At 55.5% G+C, this 12,436-nt stretch overlaps 1 protein-coding gene across 1 annotated transcript in view; it reads left to right on the forward strand.

The window, feature by feature from the left end:
• The first annotated feature begins 6,327 nt into the window (after positions 1-6,327).
• NPDC1 (neural proliferation, differentiation and control 1) overlaps positions 6,328-12,436 on the forward strand; it is a 40,328-nt gene continuing 34,219 nt past the window's right edge. The window contains exon 1 of the mRNA XM_029054424.1: positions 6,328-6,651. Within this exon, the coding sequence (XP_028910257.1) occupies positions 6,564-6,651 (88 nt within the window). The 5' untranslated portion in view covers positions 6,328-6,563. The remainder of the gene's footprint in view (positions 6,652-12,436) is intronic.

The following is a 12,436-nucleotide window of genomic DNA, read 5'->3' on the forward strand; positions in this document are numbered from 1 at the left end:
ATATGCCAAGCACTCTTCTAAGCGCTGGGGTAGATACAAGGTGATCAGGTTGTCCCACGTGGGGCTCACAGTCTTCATCCCCATTTTCCAGATGAGCTCACTGAGGCCCAGAGAGGTGAGGTGACTTATCCAAAGTCACACAGCTGACAAGCGGTGGAGCCGGGATTAGAACCCACGACCTCTGACTCCCAGGCCCGGGCTTTTTCTACTAAGCTACGCTGCTTTAACACAGTCCCCTTCACTGAACTCGACTCCCTTTTCCTCCTGAGCCCCCCACCGTCGAGTTCACACCACCAGGCTGCAGCCCTCAATCAACTCCACAGCAGTAATAACAGTAATAACTGCCTAACAGATACCATAATTATCATCTTTATCATGACTTATCAATATAATTTTTGCAAACCGGGAACTGGGGAGCTTCTAACGCCACCCGCCTGCTCTTTGACCTTGGACAAGGCACTGAACTCCGTGCCTCAGTTTCCTAACCTATAAAATGGGGATTTATTCCTATACCCTAGACTTGTGAACCCCATGCGGAACAGGGACTGTATATGGGGTCATATTGAGGATTGTATAGGATCCTATAGGCCTTCCCAGACTGAGCCCCCCCCTTTCTCTCCGCTCCCCCTCCCCCGTCCCACCCTCTGCTCTTCCCCCTTCCCCTCCCCTCAGCACTGTGCTCGTTTGTATATATTATTTATTACCCTCTTTATTTTGTTAATGAGCTGTACATCCCCTTGATTCTATTGATCTTGATGATGTTTTGTTCTGTTTTGCTTTGCTGTCCGTCTCCCCCGTGGAGACTGTGAGCCCGTCACTGGGCGGGGATGGTCTCTATCCGTTGCCGAATTGTACGTTCCGAGCGCTCGGCACAGTGCCCTGCACATAGTAAGCGCTCAATAAATACTACTGAATGAAGGCATATTGTATGGGATCCTCTAAGAATTAGGCCTAGCCATAAGAAGTACAGGGTGAAAAAGAGAAGAGAAACATGGAGGAAGAAAGGACTGTAAGCCCGTCAAAGGGCAGGGACTGTGTCTGTTACGGATTTGTACGTTCCAGGTGCTTAGTACAGTGCATGGCTCAGTGGAAAGAGCCTGGGCTTGGGAGTCAGAGGCCATGGGTTCGAATCCCTGCTCTGCCACTTGTCAGCTGCGTGACTGTGGGCGAGTCACTTCACTTCTCTGTGCCTCCGTGACCTCATCTGTCAAATGGGGATTAACTGGGAGCCTCACGTGGGACAACCTGATGACCCTGTATCTACCCCAGAGCTTAGAACAGTGCTCGGCACATAGTAAGCGCTTAACAAATACCAACATCATTAGTAGTAGTAGTAAGCACTCAATAAATACTATTGAATGAATGAATGAAGGAGGGGAGAAGGAAGAGGAAAGTAAAAGGTGCTCAAGTCTATTCTCTGACTTCTACTGCTCCCTCCTAAGTCAAGAGCACTGGACCGGGGAGAGGCCAAGAGCACTGTTCGGGGGTGAGGCTGAGAGCACCGAGCCAGGGAGGAGCCAGAACGGCGCAGCAAGTGGAGGCCAAGAACTGAGGACCAGGATGAGGCCAAGAGCACTTAGGCCTGCTCTGCCAGGTGCTCGAAGTTGGTGCTGCCAGGTCGAGGGGGGTCCGATTAGGCGGCCGCCCCACACAGCCTGGCTCGGTGGCAAGAGCCCGGGCTTGGGAGGCAAAGGTCATGGGTTCGAATTCCGCTCTACCACTTAGCTGGGTGCCGGTCACTTCTCTGTGCCTCGGTGACCTCAGCTGGAAAATGGGGATTAACCGTGAGCCTCACGTGGGACATCCTGATGACCCTGGATCTCCCCCAGCGCTTAGAACAGTGCCCTGCACATAGTAAGCGCTTCACAAATACCAACATTATTATTATTACATTCTGCCTGCGGGTTGCTCGCGCCCCCTGGTGGCGCCAAGGTGCAGACGCCCGGCCGCCCCAGGCTGGCGGACGGACAGACGCCCCCTGGTGGCAGTAGGGGGCAGGCGCCCGACACACGTTCTGCCGGCGGCGCGCTCCCGCCCCCTGGTGGCAGTAGGGAGGCCTTGCGCCGAACAGCCCCACGCGAAAGGCCTGTGGCCTCTTTCCCTTCATCTCAAGCCCAAACGACTTGCCACGGGCTTCAAGGCCCTCTACCAGCTTCCCCCATCAATCAGTCAACCAGTCAATCCATCCATTAAGAAATGAATCAATCAATCAGCGGTATTTAATCATCTATACATGAGCATTCAATACCTGCCCTCCCTCGGACCACGAGCCCCGTGGGGAACCGGGACTGGATTTCGCCTGATTACCTCGTATCCACCCATTACGAGGCGCAGACCAAGTGCTTAACAAATACACTTATTAGCATCGTTATTGTCACTGATAATAGTAATAAGGGTAATGGCGAAGTTGTGGGCCTGTGAGACTGGGAGGATGGTGATTCATTCAATAGTATTTATTGGGCGCTTGCTATGTGCAGAGCACTGTACTAAGCGCTTGGAATGTACAAATCGGCAACAGCGATGGGAAGGTTTGAGGGAGAAGAGGGTCTGGGCGGGAAGATGAGGAGATGGGTTTTGGACATGTTGGGGTTTGGACGTGTTGAGATGTCTCGAAGGAGATGCGAGACTGCAGAGAGGGAGAGATATTCATTCAATCGTATTCATCGGGCGCTTACTGTGTGCACAGTACTGTACTAAGCGTTTGGAACGTACAGTTCGGCAACAGATATAAACAATCCCTGCCCACTGACGGGTTTACAAGTCTAATGGATCAGGGCTGGAGGTGGAGATTTGGGAATCATCCGCATTGGGGTGGTCGTTGAAGCCGTGGGAGCGAATGAGTTCTCCAAGGTGTAGGATGGAAAATGAAAGGGGACCCAGGACTGAACCTTGAGGGACCCCCACGATTAGGGGGTGGGATGCACGGGAGGGACCCGCGAAAGAGAGTGAGAGGCCCGAGAGATAGGAGGGGGACCGGGAGAGGATGGTGTCGGTGAAGCCGAGGTTGGATAAGGTTTGCGGGAGAAGGGGGCGGACCACAGTGTCGGAGGCAGCTGAGAGGTCGAGGAGGATTGGGATGAAGTAGAGGCCGTTGGATTTGGCAAGGACGAGGCCATCGGTGACTTTGGGGTCAACGGTTTTAATGGAGCGAAGGGGGTGGAAGTTATATTTCAAGGGGTCCAGGAGAGAATTAGAGAAGAAGAAGTGGAGGTATCGGGTATAGACAATTCCCTCAAGGATTTGGGAGAGGGACGGTAGGAGGGAGATGGAGCGGAGGGAACTGGAACTGGAGGGAGCCGTGGGGTCAGGGGACGGTTTTGTGGGATAGGAGATGTAAGTGGGTGTGTTTGAAAGTAGTGGGGAATCGGTCTTTGGAGAGCGAGAAGTTAAAGACTGGAGAAGCAACATGGCTTGCAAGTCAGAAGACCTGGGTTCTAATCCCGGTGCTCCTTTCTACTTTGAATATGAGCCCCATGTGGGTTCTGATTACCTTGTATCTACCCTAGCGCTTAGCACAGTGTTTGACACATAGTAAGCTCTTAAATGCCACAGTTATCAACAATAATAATCGAATAATCCATCAGCGGTATTTGTTGAGCGGCTATCGTGAGCGCTGGGGAGAGTACGATACAATGGAGTTGGTAGATAGTTTTCAAATAAAACCATATTGCGCTCTTCACAACTTTGTGCGACCAGACTCCCCGATGCTTCCGTAACAATTTCTTCCTAGCCGGTTCTATTCGTGCCGACTTGCGTGTTGAATTCTGTCGTCAATCGATCAGTTGTGTTTCTTGAGCCCCAATTACGTGCAGAGCGCTGTATTAAGCGCTCGGGAACAGAACCGGCAGACGCTCTCCCTGCTCCTAACGAGCTTAGGGTCCTGAGGGGGAGACGGGCGTTAAGGCGAATAAATAAGTCATTTTTAATATAGAATTTAAAGATAGGTAGGTGGGGGGTTGGGGTGAATATCAAATATAGCCCTCTAACCGAAACACAAAGTGAAAACCCGACTCCCAGCCGAACGGACTGTACTACTGACTAATTAGTTGCTTGTCCTTGGTGCCAACAAGGACACGATCTGTCCTCCACACACTTCACAATCTACGGCAGGGAGACAGTACGTAAAAACCGTCGAGAGCGTCGGTCGCTTGTACTGCTCACGACCGAGCTTCATCCATCGCTCTCGACGGGAGACACCATCACTGAACTCTGTGTGGTAGAAATGGTGTTCATTAAGTGCTTACTGTGTGCAGAGCACCGTACTAGACGCTAGGAGAGACTAGAGAGGTGGAGATTGGATATGGTCCTTGCCCGTTTGCAGAAAGCAGCTTGCCCGTCCCCCGCCTTGATTACCTTGTATCCATCTCAGTGCTTAGAACAGGGCTCGGCACATGATAATAGTGGTATTAAGTGCTTACTATGTGCCGAGCCCTGTTCTAAGCACTGGCGTAGATACAAGGTGATCAGGTTGGCCCACCTGGGGCTCACAGTCTTCATCCCCATTTTCCAGAGGAGGTCACTGAGGCCCAGAGAAGTGAAGTGACTCGCCCAAGGTCACCCAGCAGACGAGCGGCGGAGCCGGGATGAGAAGCCGCGTCCTCTGCCCGGGCTTTTTCCACTAAGCCACGCTGCTTTTGATAATTACCATTATTATCATTATATTTATGGAGTGCTTACAGGGTGCAGAGCACTGTACTAAGCGCTTGGGAAAGTACACTAACAATAAACAGACACTTTCCCTGCCCAAAACGAGCTTATAGTCCAGAGGGGCCGGCGGGGGACAGACATTAATATAAATAGATGACAGCTATATACATTTCCTAAGCGCTTACTATGTGCCAGGCACTGTACTGAGCACTGGGGTAGATTCAAGCGAAACGGGCTGGACAGATTCTCCACCTTCAAAGCCTCAGTGACCTCATCTGTAAAGTGGGGATGAAGACTGTGAGCCCCCCCGTGGGACCGCCTGATGACCTTATATCCACCCCAGCGCTTAGAACGGTGCTGGGCACAGAGTGAGCGCTTCACAGACACCATCATTATTAATCCTTATTAATGACGAATGACGACTATTGAGAAGCAGCGTGGCTCAGCGGCAAGAGCCCGGGCTTGCGAGTCAGAGGTCACGGGTTCGAATCCCGGCTCTGCCACTTGTCAGCTGTGTGACCGCGGGCCAGTCGCTTCACTTCTCTGGGCCTCAGTGACCTCATCTGTAAAATGGGGGTTAAGACAGTGAGCCTCACGTGGGACCGCCTCATGACCCTGTATCCCCCCCCCCCAGCGCTTAGAACGGTGCCCTGCGCATAGTAAGCGCTTAACAAATGCCAACATTATTATTAATCGATATTATTACCGGAGGCGTCGCGAGGAGGGAGCTGTAAAAGGATGGTCAGGGGTTCGAATCCCAGCTCTGCCACTTGTCAGCTGTGTGACCGCGGGCCGGTCGCTTCACTTCTCTGTGCCTCAGCGACCTCATCTGTAAAATGGGGATTATCTGTGAGACCACCTGATGATCCTGTATCTCCCCCAGCGCTCAGAACGGTGCTCTGCGCATAACAATACCGACATTATTATTGATCGTTATGGTTACCGGGGGCGTCGTGAGGAGGGAGCTGTAGAAGGATGGGATGAAGGATGGCGGCAGCGTGGGCTGCTCTCCCCGGTTGACCGGAGAGAGGCTGAATGTTGGAGAACGGAAAGGACCGCACTAAGGCCACCACCTCTCGGGCCTCAATGGCCCAACTGGACAGGGACCCTCCAGGCCGCTTCAGGCGGGGCTTCAGGGTGGGCGGGGCCGGCGGGAGGGAGGGGCTTCGGGTGGGCGTGGTCAGAAGGGGGCGGGGTTTGTAGGGGGCGGGGCTTCGAGGGAGGGAGGGCAGGACGGGGGGAAGCCGCGTGGCCCAGAGGAAAGAGCCTGGGCTTGGGAGTCAGAGGTCGTGAGTTCGACTCCCGGCTCTGCCGCTTGTCAGCCGTGGGACCGTGGGCGAGTCACTTCACTTCTCTGGGCCTCAGTGACCTCATCTGTAATATGGGGATGAAGACCGAGAGCCTCACGTGGGACAACCTGATTCCCCTGTATCTCCCCCCAGCGCTTAGAACAGCGCTCCGCACATAGTAAGCGCTTAACCCATACCAACATTATTATTCTTAGGGCGCGGGAGGGGGCGGGGCTTGTAAGCGGGGCGGGTCCGGAGGAGGGCGGGGGTTTGGAGGTGGGCGGGGCTTGGGGGCGAGGGGCGGGGCGGTGGGCGGGGCTTGTCCCGGATTCCCGCTGGCCCCGCCCCCTCCTCCTCTCCCTCCCTCCCTCCCTCCCTCCCTCCCCCCCTCCCCCGGCCTCCTTGGCGTCGTTGACCGGCTCTGCTCGGCCCGGCGGTGACTACGCCTCCTGCACCTTGCCGCAGCGGCCCGTCCGTCCATCCGTCCATCCATCCGTCCATCCATCCGTCCATCCGTCCATCCATCCATCCGTCCGTCCGTCCGTCCCGGGCATCCCCCCGGTGTGCGGCGCGGCGGGTGGGGCCCCGGGGGCCATGTCCCCGCGGCGGCGGCGGCGGTGGTGAAGCATGCCGCGGCCGCCCGCCCTCCTGCTCCTCGTCCTGCTGCTGCCCCCGCTCCTCCTCCGCCTCCTCCTCGCCGCCGCCGCCCGCACAGGTACCGGACGGACCCCACCCAGCCCGGGGAGCCCCGGGGGCGGACGGGGACGGCGCGCCCGCCCCGCCTAAGGGCCACCGGCTGCCGTGGTCAGCCGCCGTGGGGGAGGGAGGGGCGGGGGCCCCGGGGGCGGGGATGGGGGGGCTCGGCCCGGCCCGGCACCGTCCCCCTCCCCCCGAGCCCGTTGTTGAGCGGGGCCTGTCCCCCTCCCTCTCTTGCCGAATCGTGCTTAGCGAACGCTTAGCCCTGCGCCCCGCACCCACTAAGCGCTCCGTAAAGACGACTGAATCCATGGCTTCGACTCACCGAGCGCTTAGCGCAGCGCTCTGCACGCTCTAATTGCTCCAGGAATACGGTTGAATGAACGCCTCGTACTCCCCGACCGCTTAGTCCAGCGCTCTGCGCCCCGAAGGCCCTCCCTAAATACGATAGAAGGAATGAAGTGGAGTTTCCCAGCGCTTAGTCCAGCGCTCTGCACCCAGTAGGCCCTCCCTAAATACGGATGAGGGAATGAATTGGAGTTTCCCAGCGCTTAGTCCAGCGCTCTGCACCCACTAAGGGCTCCATACATATGACTGAATGAATTGTACTCTCCGAGCGCTTACTATAGTGCTCTGCGCCCAAGAAGCCCTCCCTAAATACGGTTGAATGAATGAATTGGAGTTTTCCAGCGCTTAGTCCAGGGCTCCTCTCCCACTGAGGGCTCCATACATATGAGCGAACGAATGAATCGTACCCCCCGAGCGCTTAGTATAGTGCTCTGCACCCAGGAAGCGCTCAATAAATACGGCTGAGTGAATGACTTGTAGTTTCCGAACGCTTAGGCCAGTGCTCCGCGCGCAGTAAGGGCTCCGTAAATGCGGTTGAATGAGTGACAAAATGACCACCCCCAGCTGGGGGGCTCAGGTGGGAGCCGGCGGGGCTCGAGGCCCCCAAGACCGCCTCCCACCAGGTGACCCCAGCCCGGGAGCCGAAGCTGACTGGGAAGGGCGGAGCCGGTGAGATGGGGGAGCCCCGGACTGAAAATTTGGGGGGCATCAGCCCGGAAACCCTCCGCCCACCCCTGCCGGGGCTGGGCCTGGCCCAGCGTATGCCAGCAACGAGGAACGGTCTTTTGGCTGGTCCACGTCGGCCTTTCGACCGACACACCTGCCCAGGTGAACTCACGACCGGCGGGCGGCTTCTCCAAATCGTCGTACTACTTAAACCCTTACTGCGTGCCGAGCGCTGGGGTTGGGTAGAGGTTAGGGCGGACCCAGTCCCCGGCCCACGTGGGGCTCCCACACTCTTAATCCCCATTTTCCAGATGAGGGAACTGAGGCCCAGAGAAGTGAAGCGACTCGCCCAAGGTCACGCAGCAGACACGTGGCGGGGGTGGGATTAGAACCGGTGACCTTCTGGCTCCCAGGCCCGGGCTCTATACTCTAAGCCACACTCTCTGTATTCGTGATGATGGCAGTTGTTAAGCGCTTACTATGTGCCAAGCACTGTTCTAAGCGCTGGGGGAGATACAAGGTCATCAGGTTGTCCCACGTGGGGCTCACGGGTCTTCATCCCCATTGGACAGATGAGGGAACTGAGGCCCAGAGGAGTGAAGTGACCCGCCCGTATGATCTTGCCTTATAATCTGCTCGTATGTGTTTGCGTATGTGGGTAAATAGCCTATTCCCGATGTCCCCGGGAGAGGGGTGAGGAAAGAGGCTCGTCTCCCGGGCCGACAAACTGTGAGTCACAAGGACAAATTCGGGACCTCTGGACCGTCACGACTGACTCAGTTTCTCCGGTCCGGAGGGGAAACCTCCAGGTCAACTCTGTCTCGGGGCTTAGAGATGCCTCACTGTCCCCCTTCCTGAAGGTGCCGTGGGCAGGGATTGTCTCTCTTTATTGCTGAATTCCAAGTGTTTAGTACAGTGCTCTGTGCTCAGTAAATGCGACTGACTGAATGAATGAATGAAGTGCAATGGCCGAGCCTTGGGGTGGGGGGGGTGTCCCTGGGGGAGCCCCGGAAGGACTTGACTGCATTTGGATCCATTTTACACCCCCGCCTCCAACCCCCCGGGAGGAAAAACAAGCCACGAGATGAGGAAATGATCGGGAGAGGATGATGTCGTGTGTATATGTGCAAACAAGACCTGGGACTCCAGGTTCTCTGTTTGGCTTTCCAAACCACATTCCACCCAGCAGATCCCGACTTCGGGATTGAAAAGCAAAAATCAGAAATGCTGAATTGGGGCGCGTCGTGGGGGCTGCATCTGATGCCCGAGAGAAATGATTCAAAGTACAGGAAAAACCCAGTGGCTGGACGTAGGTGTGTTTGACACACTCCTTCATCTCTCTGTTTGGAAACCTTACCTGGGTTCCACAAATCAGCAGACTTTACGTCCTGGATAGATCCTCTCCTGGCTGAGGTGTTGGGGGTGGGGGAGTCCCATCCGAAAGGACGCTTCCACCATTTGACCGGATCCATTTTCCTCGCTGCCGACCGCTAACCCCGAGGCTGACGTTGCAGCCCTGAGGGTGGGCAGCAGCAAGAACCAGGAGCCTGGCTTCTTACGGGAAGAGAAACATTTTGTGCCTGTCATGGGAGAGGTTGGGGGGGGGGGGGATGATTGCCGAAGTCTAGAAAGCAGCAAGCTTTTCCTGTACAGTTGCCAAGACAACGGTAGCGGCTAATTGGGCCATCGTAGGCTGGGAGATGGAGGATTGTGGGAAAACAGGCCAAAAGAGGTAAGCCGCCCTGGCTGACTGGAGAATTTCCGAGGGAGGGGAAAAATAGGGGCTCCATTTAGACGCAGCATGGCCTAGCGGATAGAGCCCGGGCCTGGAAGTCGGAAGGTCGTGGGTTTTAATCCCCGCTCTGCCGCTCGTCTGCTGCGCGACCTTGGGCGAGTCACTTCACCTCTCTGGGCCTCCGTTCCCTCCTCTGTAAAATGGGGAACGAGACCGTGAGCCCCACATGGGACAGGGACTCTGTCTGACCCAGTTTGCTTGTATCCACCCCAGCGCTTAGTAGGTGCCCGGAACATAGTAAGCGCGTAACAAATACCATAATTATTATTATTGTTATCCATGGTGAAGATGGGGGTGGAGGGGTGGGGGGAAGGAAGAGGTAGCCCATCTCTCTTCTGTAAAAATGGGGATCGAGTGTGAGCTCAGTGTGGGACAGGGACTGTGTCCAACCTGATTAACCTGTATCTACCCCAGTGCTTAGAGTAGTGCTTGGCCCATAGTAAGCACTTAACAAGTACCACAGTTATTCTTATTATGTGTGCTTGCTTTCCTACTGAGCTCTGGCCGGGAAACACCTTGCTGTGTAGTATTCACAATCTCCCAAAGCACTCTTTTCCTCCTAACCTCAATTCGCTGGACTGTAATCTCCTTGGGGGTAGTGATTGTGTCTTCTGACATCCCCGAGGGGCTCTCCCAGGGGCTTAGTAGTACCGAGCAACTCGATAAATACCGTAAATACTCCATAAATACCACAGATTGACATAATTTCCCCAGTGCCCCAACTCAGAGGTCCAGAACCATCAACTCCATCTTCCTGCCTCCCGGCAGGGCTGCCCTCATCCATGCCCAGACAGTCGTTTGAACTGCCCTTCTTCATCTGCCTTCTTGCCAACGCCATTTAGACTACCCCAAGCTCTGACTGAGCTCTAGCTGCAATGGAGAGCGAGAGAAGTCTCAGAATCCTGGATCCTAGGGAACGATAAAACCAAGTTTGGGATGACGAATCCCGGTTGCTTTTTAGCCCTTCCTTCCTTCCTTCCTTCCTTCCTCCCTCCCTCCCTTCCGGCCTCTTCCAAAGTCTGACTGAGCTTCAGGACATCCCTGGGGCCTGCTGTAGAGCTCCGCGCTGACAAACAGCTTGATGACATTATCTGCCCCCGGAAAGACAGTCTGGCTCCTCTTGCCTAATGTTCTGGATTCCGCCGACAGACGTCAGAGGAGCCAGCCCTGGCAGAGGCTGCTGCCCGGAGTCTGATGCCGGCATTTGGCATGGGGCCGGCGGCCGACCTCTCTCCCCTCTCCCTTCTGGTCACCTCCCTCTGTCCCCGACCCCGACTGGTGAGCCCAAGATGGACCCCCGGCCCTTTCCCAACGGAAGACTCGAATGCGCAGGCGGTGCACGGGTGGAAGATGAGGGGTTGATCAGGGAAGGCTTCCTGGAGGAGAGGTGTTTCCAGAAGGGTTTAAAGATGGGGAGGGCGGTGGCCGGATGCGGAGGGGGCGGGAGTCCCAGGAGGGACGGAGGGTCTGAGCGGGAGGGACGAGGCGCGGGGTGGGTGAAGAGAGAGTCGCTGGTGTTTATGGAGCGTTCGCTGTGTGCAGGGCACTGTATTAAGCACTTAATAATCGTGGTATTTTTTAAGCGCTTACTATGTGTCAAGCAGTGTTCTAAGCATTGGAAAAGATACGAGATCATCATTCAGTCGTATTTATTGAGTGCTTATTGTATGCAGAACACTCTACGAAGCCCTTGGGAGAGGAGGATACCACAGTAAACAGACACCCTCCCTGCCCACAACAAGTTTTCAATCCAGATGGGGGGAGGCAGACATTAATATAAATAAATTACAGATATGGTACATAAGTGCTGTCAGATCAGATACAGTCCCTGTCCCACACAAGGCTAGCAATCTAAATATGAGGCAGAACAGGTATTAAGTCCCCATTTTCCAGATGAGGTAACTGAGGCACAGAGAAGTGAAGTGACTTGCCCAGGGTCACCCAGCAGGCATGTGGCAGAGCCGAGATTAGAACCCAGGTCCTCTGACACCCAGCCCTGGGCTCTTTCCACTAGCCCTGGGAAAGGACTTGGGAAAGAATAATGCAGCGAAATTGGCTGAAACGTTCCCTGCGCACAACCAACTTGCAGTCTAGAGGAAGAGACAAACAGCAATATAAATAAATAAATTATGGATATGTACATAAATGCTGGGGGCCCCTGAGGGTGGGGCACCTATCAAATGCCCAAAGGTCACAGATCCAAGAGCCTAGGTGAAGCAGAAGGGAAAGGGAGAGGGAGCCGGGGAAGAGAGGGCTTAATTGGGGAAGGCCTCTTGGAGGAAACGTGGGGAGAGCGGCGGCCTGGGGTAAGCGCTTAGTTACAGTGCTCTGCACACAGTAAGCGCTCAATAAATACGATTGAATGAATGAACTACGGAGGGGGAGGGAATTCCAAGCCTGAGGGAGGATGTGGGAAAGGGGTCGGCGGGGAGATAGACGAGATCGAAGAAGAGGGCTGGCGCTAGAGGAGCGGAGTGTGCGGGCTGGGTTGGAGTAGGAGAGCAACCAGGGGAGGTAGGAGGGGGCGAGGGGATGGAGAGCTTTAAAACCGACGCTGAGGAGCTTCTGTTTGATGCGGAGGCGGATGGGCGACCACTGGAGGGTCTTGAGTGGACTGAGCTTTTGTTTTAGAGAAATGATCCAGGCAGCAGGGTAAAGTATGCCCCCGAGGAGCAGGTGGGAGCCCCCCCTCACCCCCACACCTCCCACCAGCCCAGCTCTGCTAAGGGCCTGGAGATCAGCCGGAGGAGAGCCCTGCCCTGAGGAGTCTGGGCTGGGGGACCTGGACTCTGCCCGGACCCCGAAGCCTCTAGGAAGTCAAGGCTTGAGATGAATTAAGACCACGCCCCTCTTTTCCTCCCCTTGTGTTTATCGTTCTAATCCCGGCTCCGCCACTTGTCCGCTGTGTGACCTTGAGCAAGCCACTTCACTTCTCTGTGCCTCAGTTACCTCATCTGTAAAGTGGGGATCGAGACTGTGAGCCCCACGTGGGACA

This window comes from Ornithorhynchus anatinus, chromosome X4 (assembly GCF_004115215.2).
Source record: "Ornithorhynchus anatinus isolate Pmale09 chromosome X4, mOrnAna1.pri.v4, whole genome shotgun sequence".
NCBI classification, from domain to species: Eukaryota; Metazoa; Chordata; class Mammalia; order Monotremata; family Ornithorhynchidae; genus Ornithorhynchus; species Ornithorhynchus anatinus.